The 13,663-nt window shown below is 35.6% G+C and overlaps 1 protein-coding gene across 2 annotated transcripts; it reads left to right on the top strand.

Annotated features, from left to right (window-relative positions):
• Positions 1–4: 4 nt before the first annotated feature.
• LOC110452159 lies at positions 5–12,880 on the top strand. 2 transcript variants are annotated; one of them, XM_021500522.1, is made up of 5 exons: positions 5–204; positions 2,912–4,427; positions 5,263–5,476; positions 7,275–7,499; positions 8,535–12,880. In XM_021500522.1, the coding sequence occupies exons 2-5, from the start codon at positions 2,931–2,933 to the stop codon at positions 9,518–9,520; spliced, it is 2,922 nt and encodes a 973-aa protein (XP_021356197.1). In that variant the 5' UTR covers positions 5–204; positions 2,912–2,930; the 3' UTR covers positions 9,521–12,880. The 2 variants fall into 2 exon arrangements, with proteins under 2 accessions (XP_021356197.1, XP_021356198.1); XM_021500523.1 differs by lacking the exon at positions 5–204 and adding an exon at positions 354–608.
• The last annotated feature ends 783 nt before the right edge of the window (positions 12,881–13,663 follow it).

The raw sequence follows: 13,663 nt of genomic DNA, 5'->3' as shown, positions 1-13,663 counted from the left end.
GGTGATAAAACTATCATCGGAACTCCTCAGCTTTTATTACCTAAAATCTAGAAAGAATTCAGAGGGTGTACAAAAGAAAAAAACAATGAAAGGCATTATTCGCGATTGTCGACGGAAAAAGTCATCGTGAGTTTACATTTATGTATCAACGAATTAACCACAGTATGGATCGGCAACACGATTATCTCATGTATTATTAGACGGGTGAGTTTCACTTTCCCTTTTTATTATATTGTCGATAGAAAAGTTACTATTGTCTGTTCTATTTTTAGGAATCGATATCACTATCATCTGATCCCAGCTGCATGACGTCTGTGTTTTTGTTTACAAGAAGGCGAAACCATGTTTATTATTTATGTTACTCGATCATATTAAAAATCCAGGAAAGGTTTTATCGATAAAGCGTGATTCAATTCACTCCGTGTAAGATATTAATTACATTTGAAACAATGACATCGCTTCAAATATATTTATATAAATTTTACAAAGGAATTAACAAAGATTAGAGCTGTAACAGCTATATTTAAGGCTAATCATATAACAATTCAACTTAGCACATATCAAGGAAAGGCACATGTAGTCGACTTGAACCAAAACAGAAAGAACAGGTAGGTTGAATAAATCTGTATTTACCAACAGCTGTTGTTGTAAATAATTATAAATATATAGTAATACTATTTACATGTAAGTACACATACAGTACCATTTAGATTGCTGCACATCACTCAGGACTTGGGTTTGAGTTTAAAAACTACTTGGCAGTTTGCCTCTTGTAAGAAAAAAAACCTTGGCACTCGTTTAAGATTATTTTGTTGACCTAAAATTATATTAAAGTGGGCATATAAATGATCTGTCAGAGTATACCCAATATTCATTTTCAGCTGTCGACTGTTTTCAGACCGATATGTGTTATATATACTGGTCAAATATGTGCAGGCCGGAGCTTAACAAACAGATCAAGATAGGTATCTAATCATATTGAAAGGGATTTTCATCTCTAGGCAATGCGCATGCCATATTATTTATAATACAAACAGATTGAGTGTGATTGTATTCCATACACAGGAATGTTTTGGATGAAATGAGCTTGTGCAGCCAAGTACCTGGGAGTATATACTAACCAGAGTAATCAGTTTGAACAAACAAAAAAATATTCAAAATTCTAAGAACTAATGTTAACTGACCACCCAGGCCTTCTTATCCTGAAACCCACTTCTGCTATTTACTGCCCATATACAACTAATACTCGTCACAGGAATTTTCATACGGAATCATTTTCGTAACACCTGCATTTTATTTTGTACCAGGGAATTTTTGTCAGGGTAGTTTTATACAACACAACATAAAATATTTATAGGAGCTCTATTAATTTTGACTCTAATGTGGCTAACTTTGAAAGAGACACAGAGAGATATAGAGATCAGTAAGGAAATACATTACAAAGCACATACATTGTATACTGTATATACCAAGTAGTGCTATTAGGTACTGTTTATAGCTATTTCCTGCTTTAGAACAGGAAATCAGCATGGTAAAACAATATACCAGGACGGACGGTAAATACTAACTTCATAGATATATGGAAATAACTAATCATTATTTAATTTAATAAATCAGAAAATTGCAAATTATTCATTAGTACCTTGGTGCGAAATTGAATTGGTACGAACAATCTCCAATGGTGTCATTGTATTTGTGAGGCCAGCTAGATCTTCTAGCTAGAGCCGCTATATAGCATTCATCCCTCTTGTGTAATTACAATTGCAAGTAGTAGATTTCATGCCAGGGCTAGAAAAAAAAAAAAAATCTTCTCTGAAAATATAGTTTGGGCTAGTAGAATTTTCAACGACTGCCTGAAGGCTTGTACAGTTTTTTTTTTTTATATGACATTGTATATATCCCTGGGCCCGTATTTATGAAACCGTTCTCATGCTCAAGCATGGATTCTGTGCTCAAACCATCTTTGTTGCAACCGGTTAGATCATGTCAAACGATCACAAAGTCAAATGTAAACATTTAAAACAGTATTTGGCTTTAAGTTTCTTCAAAATGTGTCCAAATCATTGACAAAATAAGATTTATTTATTAAGTTATAACAAGAACAAGAAATTAGGCTTGAGCACAAAATGCATACTTGAGCATGAGAATGGTTTCATGAATATGGGCCTGGTCTCAACATTGTCACAGCACTTATAGGCTATACATGTACAGAGGAAAGCAATATTTATTTATTTATGAACACTACATATATAGCATTATACATGTATTAACATCAATGATGAACACACTACATTACATCACAGGTTAATTTTATATATAGTATTAGGTGTATTGACAGACGAGGCTAGTATCTGTGGGGTACAAACATTTCGGTACTCAATCTTCCCAATGCCACTGTCAGCCAGCCATTCCAGTCTAAGGTTCCAATGCAGGAGGATTTCGTTCTTATTTAAGATGTTTCAGTACTTCCCACAAGTTGTTTTGATGTTTTATATGATTTTCAGCACTTTGACTGAACTTTTCAACTTTGTAACTTTGTTTGCTTTTTGTCTTGTGTGTTGCTGAATTTTTCTATATTTTAAGATTTTCTGTCTTTTTTCGTCTCAACAAAAATTATAAAAAAAAATATAAGTGCCGGATAACAATACAACATAAATGATAGGCACAAAAAATTGGGTAGATAAGGGTTACCGGAAACACCAAATATTTTTTAGTTGGCCTGATACAAAATTACAATATCTCCATGTACAAGTATATAGGTGATTTCTATATGGCACTGTTAAACTGAGCCACAATCAAATTGGAATATGTTGTAACTATAAATTGCTTCATGATCTGTAGGCCAAAAATTAAAAAAATCTACTTTTAAACATTGCTGTATTTTGTTAATATTTCATGTTTTTGGTTGCAGGAATAATATCAAACAAGATATGGAGAGTAGTGATCCTGAAAGTTCACCAAGTCTCGAACTGGAAAGAAAAACTAAGAAATCTTCAGGAAGTCTTCAAAATTTATCGGATAACGGACAAGAATGTGGAAAACCACTGGTTGTGACCTGTGCTAGTACTTCACTGACAGACTTGACAGGATCTTCATCCACAGAGGTACAGCTGATGGAAAAAAATTCTGCTGGCAGAACATCAGAATTAGCAGAACAATATACAGCAGATGTCAATGGCAAAGAGCAATCTACACTTCTGTCTTTAGCCAGGCAATACCAGAAAACTGCAAATAAGCCCAGTGAATTTACGGAAATACAGAATCCTCTTCAAAGACATCGCAGAAACTACAAAGTTACCAAGAGATCATCTTCTGGATCGAAGCAGAAGATTGCAACCAGCACAAAAAGTGGGAGTGATGCAGTCTCAGTGAGGGAACAGCAGGGTAATCCGAAAAATAGCAGGAGTACAACCGCAGTTATGGAACAGCAAGCATCAAATACTGATGAGACATCAACTACAACGTCAACTAGGAGAGGAGTAGCAGGAAGCAAGATTCTGACAGAACTTTACACCGAGAGAAGACACGCCTACATGTTTAGACCACATGCCTGCATGTTTAAACCATCAGTTTTCACCATTTCAGAGGGAGCTGGATCAGTACCTGAGCGGAGGTCTCCGGTAGATTTTGCGAGTGATTTAAACTGGAGTGCAGAAAGTACATCTACTGACTCAGCAGATTTTTATGAAAATCTAATGGATATGCATATAGCTGCTCCATTCGATGATGATACATACCTTGACACCCATGCCAATATGCCTAATGTACATGTAGCCCTAGATCTCAATTATCCACAGCTGGACAATGATGACGATTGGCTTTATGTAAGAGATCTTGATTTTCGTCTGCAAAACATGAGCATGGATTTAAGCAGGGACAGAGCCAGTTCCTCACTGTATCCGAGAGCAGATCTAATAACAAGAACTGAATGTGAAGTTTGTTATGAAAGAACTAGTGTCAGAAAACGCTTATGTTGTGATTTCCCTGTCTGTGAACCATGCATGGAAAAATACGTGGAAGAAAAAGTCAATAATGGTGGGGTGACTATCCAATGTATTGGGCCCTGTGAATCGTTGGTCCATAGGGACGAAATCCTGTCCAGATTATCAGTGGAAATGAAGGAAAAATATTACAAATTTCTCGTAGATGCAAATCAAGATCCTATGGTCAAAACTTGCCCTCAGTGTTCCACAATTCAGAACATAACCAAAGAGGAACTTCGAGCTGCCAAAAAAAGGGTCAAAGGTTTTCGTACGAATGTGACTTGTCCTAAATGTGATCTTGTGTGGTGCTTCTCTTGCCATGCCCCAGCACATGAGGGTGTCACTTGTAAAGATTTCAAAAAAGGGGACAAACTCTTAAAATCTTGGGCGAGGATAAAAACAACAGGACGAGAATTGAATGCTCAAAAGTGTCCTCGTTGTAAGGTAGGCAGATAATATTTCCCTGTTCTTTATTTTGTGTGAAGATTAATAGAATCTCTCACCCCCTTGGGGATGAGATAGGGGAATCTCAGCCTGAAGGTGAAGCTTCTTAAGTTGCCAAACACGAGGCTATGCTGAGTGTTTGGCAAATTAAGCATCTTTTCCCAAAGGTTGAAATTCCCAAACTCACCTCAATGGGGTGAATGATTATTTTTCTCTTACCCTGTGTATGTTCACTCATTGTGTATACGCGTACGTATCATACGTATATTGTGTACCGTTAACATTAGAAGGCTAAATGCAGGGTTGAGGTGACGTTAATGCATTGTTAATGTGACATCATACAATTGTTAGGAATAGGGGAATCCCCCCGCCCCATTTCAACCCTAGGGTAAGACAAAGATATCTCACACGGGGAAAAGGGTGAAGACACCTGTCCGGGGTTTGTTGTTGTTCCATCGTTTGTCAGCTTTTAAATTAAACATCGTCCCAAATTGCTCAGGAAATTTGGTGCTTGCCAATTGGTATTACATTTTTCAACAGACAAAGAGGCTGACTCACCTGGGAGCTGATATATGAGAGCCTGGTTAAAGGAGTCAAATTGGCTGAGTTGCTTTAAGTAACATCCCTTCCCAATGTCCAGGAAAAATTTCAACCATAATTTGGTGAAATCTTTCATAACCTTTTGAAAACAAAAGTCATAGAAATGAGATCAGCTGATCCAACTGGAGAGTGAGGAAGGTGTGTTGGTGAGGTTAGGGGGAGGAGTGAGTGTAAAAGAGGCCAATTTGCGTTATATGGTACATGCATCTCTCAAAATTCTTTGTACTTTGTATAGGTTTTCATTGAGCGTAAGGGAGGTTGTGACCACATGACATGTAAACAGTGTGGAACAAGCTTTTGCTACAGGTGTGGTGAGCGATACATCACCACTAGCATTGTCACCAAGCTCATAGGAGACCACCATGGGAAATTCAGCCCTTTCGGATGCAAATACAACTTGCTGCCTAACGAGCCTTGTGCAAGGAAACTCATCCGGGGCTCGGTACTCGGTACGTATACGTAATGTATAATATAACAAATAAAACAGTTTCTAAGTATAATGGTAATTAATATAAGGTAATAAATAACAGACATGTACTATTACATCAGTTATTTTGGCAGAGAAGAGTTCCAATCCGGTAGTTTTCTCCCTTCTATTTTATAGAAGATGAAGCAACCAAACAGAAATAGTCTGGCTTATATTAGAGTAACTTCCCCTGGGCTTATATTAGAGTAACTTCCCCTGTGATTTGCAGTTATAATTGTTAGATAGCAGGAATTCCAGGAGGTACGGTAGTCTAGTGGTAATGCGAAGTCATACATATATGTGTGTACACATGTGTGATACGCTGTAAATCTTCAAACTTGTACATCGTAAAATTTTGCCTCACAATAACTCGTGACCGAAGGGTTGCGGGTTCGAGTCATGTCACTGCACTGTGTTTTATCTTTGAACAAAATACTTTACACCGCTTGTTCCAGTCCACTCAGCTGTAAATGAGTATGTGGTTAGGCAGTGCTAGACTTGTAGAATGCTAGTTGTGAGCAGTAAAATGGCAGCACAGGCTGTATATGCTCCCCAGGGAGATATTGGCTGGTTGCAAAGGCCCTATAACCATGGATAATAGTTTGTGAACCGCTTTGAGACAACTTACAAACTAGGTTGTGATAAAGCGGTATATAAGAACCTCAAATAATAATAATTATTATTATTGTTAATTATAGCAACATTGATAAAAACGTAGGCTTTGTAATGTAAAAGTTCTGAATTTGACTCCATAAATGCATTATATGTTTAGCAATTTTTCCATTTCCCAACTCTGCATTCTGGCTTCCTTTTGAAATATATAGGTTCAGGCTTTTTATGGTGTGGTCCTCATTTCTTTGTCAATCCTTACTATCAAATACATAAAAAGCACCCTGACAGGTCGACCTGAGCATTGTTTTATTGCCAAAAAATCTGATTCAGTTTCATCAATAAAGAATTTGTATGTGTAAGCTAGGTAAACATCGTCTGTCTGTTCGGTTATTGATTTGGTAACCGGTATGTGGTCTTCTGACTGAGTAACCATTTTTTTGTTAAATTTGAATCCGGTTTTATTCCTCACCGAGTCAACTTTCCAACTTCACAGATGCATGAAACCCATATTTGTTGTGAGTTAATTTTGTCCTCACAATTACTTGAATTAATATGCTGTATATGAATACTTGCTGTTATGATAAATTTGCCCCCAATAATGAGGGTGAAAAAGACAAAAGTTAAACTACAGCAAACATTTCCTAGCATACAATATACTGGTAATCCTATCAAGAGGTAAGTGTATAAGGCTATGTAATCATATATAACCAGTGTCAGAACATGTATAGGGGAATTTAACCTAGCTTGCACATGTGTATATAATATATACAGCCTGTTCTTTGCTCAGAGTTGGGTAATAGGGATTAAATGACCTTATGATTACCTGTGTGGTAAATTACCTGGATTACTATTACATGCTTGTTGTCCTCTAAACAGTGTCCCTGCATGTTTATATAAGTCACCTCCGATAACTGGTGTACTATATATATATATGAGGATTTCAAAGAATTTATATCATCTGAGAGAACCGGTGATGTCACAAGTAATTATAATATGCATGTCCCCATGTGTGATGTCGCATCTGTGATTAGTTCACCATCAGTTTTTCCACAAGCAGTTCCCCTTGTTTGATACAAAATACATGTACATGTTAATTGAAATAAATGGTAGTTTAAAAAATGAATAACAATTACGTGATTGATATCTTATGTCATAATTTTTCTGTACAGGTGCTAAAGTGTTGGGTGGAATTTTATTGGGAGGCCTTCTAGTTGCTGCTGGAGCCATTCTGGTGGGAACCAGCTTCATAGTGTTTCCAGCTTACCGTGGCTACCGCTACCACCAACAAAGAAAGTACCGTAAGCGGTTAAGGACATTCCGGCATATTAATTTATCCAGGCACTTCCTGACTCCTCCAGAGATACCTCAGCTGACAGTCAGCAACATACGCCGAGGTGAAGATTTTCTCTTACATGTACAAATATTCAAGGCTCATGATTCCTGAAAAGAAATATTTTGGATGGACAGTATTTCAAAATTTTGTGTTAGTCACAGAATATTGACCTTCAAATTTCTACTAAGTAATAAAACAGATTTTTATGTAACAGAAATTATTTAAAAGTTGTGTCTTATTAATTAAATCTTGTGATGCAAATGTTTGTCTGTGCCAATATGCTTTGCTAAAATTTCAGTGAAGAAGCGGGAGAAAAGTGGTAAAGGTTGAGGTATATGGAAATTAAACTCTCTGGTGTAGAACTTGGTGGCGGAACATAGACAAGCCTCAGTTCTGGTCCAGATTCTATATCCTTGTGTAGAATATCTATGTCCCATATACCTTTAGCTACCCATGATAGACTATATAAATAACATTTTATATTAAAAATGGTCAAATTAAAGTAATGTAGCATTGTACAATCTCACCACTTCAAATTCAGATGGGAAGGAAGTTGACTGGATAACAAGGCTCTTCCATGTCATTGACTATTCCGTTATCTTTTCTTGTGAGCAGGTATTGATTGTTACATCATTGGTTTGTGAGAGTAACGTCATCAATTTGTGAGAAAACGACGTAATTTTCTCACACAAACCAATGACGTAACAACCAATACCTGCTCACAAGAGAAGATAACTCTGCAATACGCAAAGACGGAATAAACCATTTGAGGGACTCTGAATTTTGAAGATTCATCAATTGTTATTTGCAAGCAAATTACAGCAGTTAATAAAAAACTCATTGAATTATCAGAATTTTACTCTTTATACACAAACAATGTGCGCATTAAACATGTCAAAACAATTCAGACTTACTGGTCCCATTGTCAAGCTATGACAAAGAGACCTGCTGTCGGTTTTGAAACGATGCGCCACATTTGATACGTACATTGTTTGTGTATAAAGTAAAACTTTGATATTACATATTTCCAAACTGATGAATGTTATTGAAAATAAAGCTTATTCACTTTTAATATTTTTTATTTTTTTCTTTCCAGAGGATGCCCAAAGTCAAAACAGTTCCATTTTTGGTTCGGTTTTCGATGAAATGGACAACAATTCTACAAATGATGAGTCACCAGAGAGCGGAGCAGAACACGACCCATCACGGGAAGTGGAGGTATGGGTACACTGTCATCATCAGAATATTCCAACAGACATTCGACAGGAAGTGGAAGGTCTCGAGAACACAGCTCACCTTGACGACAAGAACACCGTCACCCAAACAACTGCAAAGCTTTCAAAGGATCAAAATCAAGGTGACGTTCTCTATGTTAAAACAACGTATGCAAATGAGGATCATGAGAGATCTTCATGCAGGAAGGGCAGTTCTGAAATACAGGACAACAATGAAAATCAAAAATCAGAAGAGTCGGTTCTGAATACAAAATCAAAGAATGACTCAAAGAACAGACCAAGTGACCTTAACGGAGAGTCATCGGATAGTGATTCTACCGAAAATCAGTCAAATAAGAATAAAGAAAAAGATGGAAATGATGAAGATACAGAGACAGGAGATGAAAATTCAACCACACAAGGATGTTTTGTGAGAATTTTCGGAAAGAAGTTGCCTGTGGTGTGGGAGAAAGATCGTGATGGCGAAATGATAAAAACAATAGACAGCAAACAAAAGGAGCACTCAGGGTCACTGGAGAAAAAAAAGGTACAAGGTCACTCATCTATAGCCGTTGACGGAACTTTGGAGAAAAAGAAAATCCAGCTTCCGTCTTCAATTACATTAGATGGTGGTTCACTGGACAGAAACTTAAAGAAGCATGTTTCAAATGTTGGCGGTGTCAAGCTGGTTACACAGCCTGATATTGTGACGTGTGTGCTGCAGTCAAAACAAGCCAATCAGCTGACAGGAAAATGTGACAAGGAAGGGTCCGTCAATGGTGAAAATTTAGAGGAAGGGGAAATAACTTTGGAAGTTGATCCCTACTTTGGCATTGTCTCCCCTGACAATTATGAAACCACATTATGAATTCTTGTTTAAGAAATTGAAGTATCTGTTAATTGATGAGAAGTAATAATAGTTTAGAGCGCCACACAATAGATTAATATAAAGGTTCATGGTAATGAGATTATTTTAATGGGTTCCTTAGTTGATATCCCAGATTTTGTCGTTTTTGTTGCCTTTGTGTTCTTAACTAGCAAGTGTGTTCTCTTGTTTTTCTTTCATAATTAGTGTATCATAATTAAGGTTGACCGTTTTTTAATTTACAACAATTAAGTGTGACAAATTTAGTGTGCAAGAATCAAGTATGACCACCTATATATGTGTGCAAGAATCAAGTGTGACCGCAACTCAGTATATTAGCATATACAGTGTATATGATATGTAACTAACTATGTGAGAACACTTCATATAGGAATTTAAAAGTCAGACCACTTCTGCATGTAAGAATCAAGATAATCGACTGTCTACACGTTTATGAGGAAATTGTTCTTAAAAATGAAACAATAATTCGCTATTCAAATGTAAAAAGATAAGTATAATTATGAAAAATATCATTGTATCAGCTAAGCATGTTTTGATAAGAAGTTGGTCATGTACATGAGAGGACTTCAATAATATTTTAGGCCTGCATAAGTTTATTCTATTTAGCAGTATATATTACAGTGAAAGTGTGCTCCTGCCTATAATAATGTCTTGTACATGTAACTGACTATTTACTAATCATGAGCTAGCAAGGCTTTCAGTAGATCCTTGAGGGTGTCATTTCGACTCTCCAAAAAATGAGTTTTTTCACCCCTCTGGTTTGTTAGGAAACATCTGTTTGACGTCTTCTTTTACTCTCCAGGTTTCAGGCCAAATTCTATTTGATATACCTGAAATTGCTAATTGTCAAGTGTTGACTGAAGTCCTTGTGCAGCAGCAGGTGCCTGTAGCTAGACATATGAGATTCCTGGCCTTAGATCTGTGGGTAGATTAGTATATATACTCTAGGTTGGTATGTGACTGCATTATATTGATACTCGCTATGTATTGTCAGATTATTGTTGATGTTCTTTAGAACTAGTTAGTTGGTTAGTTGAGTTCTGAAATGTGCTATCTAATTGAATGATTGATCATTCCAGGATAGATATTGACCTTAATTTTGGTAATTTATAGCAGAAAAACTGGTTGTGACTGCCTCTAAAGGTGATTAACTTGACAGTTTGCTGATCAAGATGAGCAAGTGATGGCTGCTTGTATATGTAAACATACATACTTATTTTACAGTCTCAAATGTATTGCACAGAGACATTTGAAAAAGTTGTGCCATTGAACAGAAATATTTGTATACGTACAGTAACTGTTTTTGAGTGTCCTGGTAGAAATCGTGGTCCAGGTGAGGCACAGAATGACATTCCATGGTGAAGGGATGAACACAATTAGACAAGAAGTCGGCCAACTAGATAGGCAGAGCTTTATATGCACACTTCAGGGGTTTGTTACAAATGAATAACAATAAACCATGATTGCTAAATCTTGTAATATGTCCTGAAGTATCTGTATGAATCGGCCTTGTGTTATATAGAAAAATTGCAAAGTAGCGACAGTCATGAGCATTTTAGTTTCAGCCAGGCATATTAGAAATCTTTGATATGCACATACTGAATTAGATAAGTCAGCTTGGTCCCACACTCTGCCTGTTATTTCTCTTCAGGTTAAATTACTGTGTAGTGGAAACAATTGAACCAGATATGCGAAATCGGCTGAAATATTTGTAATAAAAAATACATGTATGTATATTAGCTTTAAGACTTTAGCCATCACATGAAAATAATGTAGAGGTTGCTTTTTATTGTAATCGTGGAGATTATGTTAATCTCTTCCACTTATAGACTACACTTCAAGTAATATACAAATTATATACTCTGTAAATAGAAATTGGATGCCATAATTATAAAGCTTCATACCACAGTTTGAAAAATTTCAGTTATTAATTATTTAAAAGATTATTTAATGTTAAGAATACTTGCCTTCAGGGTTATTTTGAAAAGTTCTACTAGCCCAACCTTTATTCTCATCTTTAATATTGAAAATAATTGGTACAAGCCCCAACATAGAATCTACAAGCCTGGGCTAGTGGGACTAATTGTACCCCCCTGTGTGTTCATTAACTCATTTGCCCCTGAAATTCCATAATGAACTATTCCAACCTTTGAATTGGAAGAGTTCAAATGTGTCTCCATGGGTGAATGAGCTAATACCTAGTTTAACCTTCCCTATAACATGAATGTAGCTACCTTGAGATGTGCTTGTGTAATGACAGTGTTTAGGAAATATACAAAGAGAGCAGATTCCTTAATTTTATATATTTGATAAGGTTGCAGATTTCCTTGAACACGATTGGTCTACACATTCTGATCAGTATCATTTCTTAATTAAACAATACCTGTCATGACGTACTTAATCAAAACTGTCTTATATATTACTTTTGTTAAAATTTCATTAATGAGGCTTTATTAGGTTATATCGTATTATGGATGTTTGTTTTTATTTTTCAGTGCTTGGACAATTTAAAAAAAAAACATGCAAATTACTTGTTTGCCCATTGTTGAAGCATACACCTGTAAATTATATTTGACTGTCTCAATATGTTGTGCTTGGTCTATTTTGTAGAATATTTTAATGTTTATTCTGACCAACCTCAAACTTTTAGAGGTTACACTCCCTTGCGTTCTCTGCACCTCTGAAATACATATACATAAATGTATATCAGGACAAAATTGAAGGCTCCGTACTAGTGTGCACCACCTTGTGGATGTACATGTACACTAAACAATTCTGTGACAGCTAAAGGTTAAATTGACTGGCTTTGAAGTTGGGCGTCACTCCTCTATGATCCTCAAAGAACCAGTATCGGCCTATAGTACATGATTTTTCTTCTTTTTTTTTTCTGCCTGAAACTAATCAATTTTGTCTTTACATATTCAAGGGGTGCAAAAAGCGTAAGCGAGTGTTATCCCTGGATCTTCGAGGATGCCTCCAATCAGATCTGAGAGAATGTACGAAATGTTGTATATTATAAATGGTTTTCTAACAATAAGTTTGTTTATACAAATATATACACTTTCTGTGTAGTAGATTAGCATTTGTTCTCATTACAATTCACCGAATTAACATAACTACATGTATAATATACATGTTATATATAATATGTACCCATCAATGCAAATGAACAATAGTTGTGATATTAAAGCCATTGTCTTTGAACAAAAAATGTCATGCATGTAGAATTCAGTATATTAACTTATTTATGGTCTAGACCTTTTTATGATTTTTTGTCTTTTTAATTTTATTATGTATCTATTTTGTTCATGAATCTATATTTAAAGCCAATATACTAGGTAAAAACTTGATATCACACTTGCCACTTTCTCTATTTTGGTGGGTGACTCCTGTTTTGAAACCTAAAATTAAGCATTTTCAACCAGTATTTTCTAAGATCTCATAATTTCATCTGAAAGATTTTACACCTCAAAAGCTTAATCAGATGTTTTTATTAATCTATAAATGCAACTGCAATTGCCTAGTAAATATAATTCGGGTCTGAAAAATGTTGTCCTGGTAACATTCATGATCAAGAAAATATCAATAAAAAGAAACAAACAATCCAAAACCATTATCTTACAATACATATTGAGGATGGTCGAGTGACCCAGTGCACTGGATAAGGCACTTTCACCAAGGCGGCTTGGGTTCGAGCCCCTGATCGAATGTAAAAAACTATGGGATCACCTGCTTGCTTATTTCATCAGATGCCAATTAGAATGGTAATTTCACTTTTAACATTGACGGTATGCATTATTCATCAAATGTAATGTTATTGATATAGTTATAAGTAATGTTCCTAGACTTACTATTAAAATGTGCCTAAATGATAATTTTGTTTATGATGTATATGATAATGTATTTTTAATTTGTGTCTGTAAACTGATATTTTCACTTTTATCTGTAATACCGGGGGTATTTTTGTATTTATAAATTATGAATAATAATTCACTCATGTGTTGAGACTCTTCAGCCACTGATGCCTACATTGAAAATACTCCATAGAGGTTCTACAAGAGGATAAAGTTGTTCATGTTTATCTAACTTGAGTAAAATGTAACATAGTTATCTTTCAAATTTAGA

Source organism: Mizuhopecten yessoensis, unplaced genomic scaffold, assembly GCF_002113885.1.
Source record: "Mizuhopecten yessoensis strain PY_sf001 unplaced genomic scaffold, ASM211388v2 scaffold6443, whole genome shotgun sequence".
Taxonomy (NCBI): Eukaryota; Metazoa; Mollusca; class Bivalvia; order Pectinida; family Pectinidae; genus Mizuhopecten; species Mizuhopecten yessoensis.
Note: the sequence above shows the minus strand (reverse complement) of the source record. Positions and strands in the feature narration are given on the sequence as shown.

Coding starts and splice junctions, on each gene's coding strand:
- LOC110452159 (XM_021500522.1), top strand. CDS start 2,931: ATGGAGAGTAGTGATCCTGAAAGTTCACCAAGTCTCGAACTGGAAAGA. Junction 4,428..5,262: donor AAAAGTGTCCTCGTTGTAAG/GTAGGCAGATAA, acceptor TACTTTGTATAG/GTTTTCATTGAGCGTAAGGG. Junction 5,477..7,274: donor CATCCGGGGCTCGGTACTCG/GTACGTATACGT, acceptor TTTTCTGTACAG/GTGCTAAAGTGTTGGGTGGA.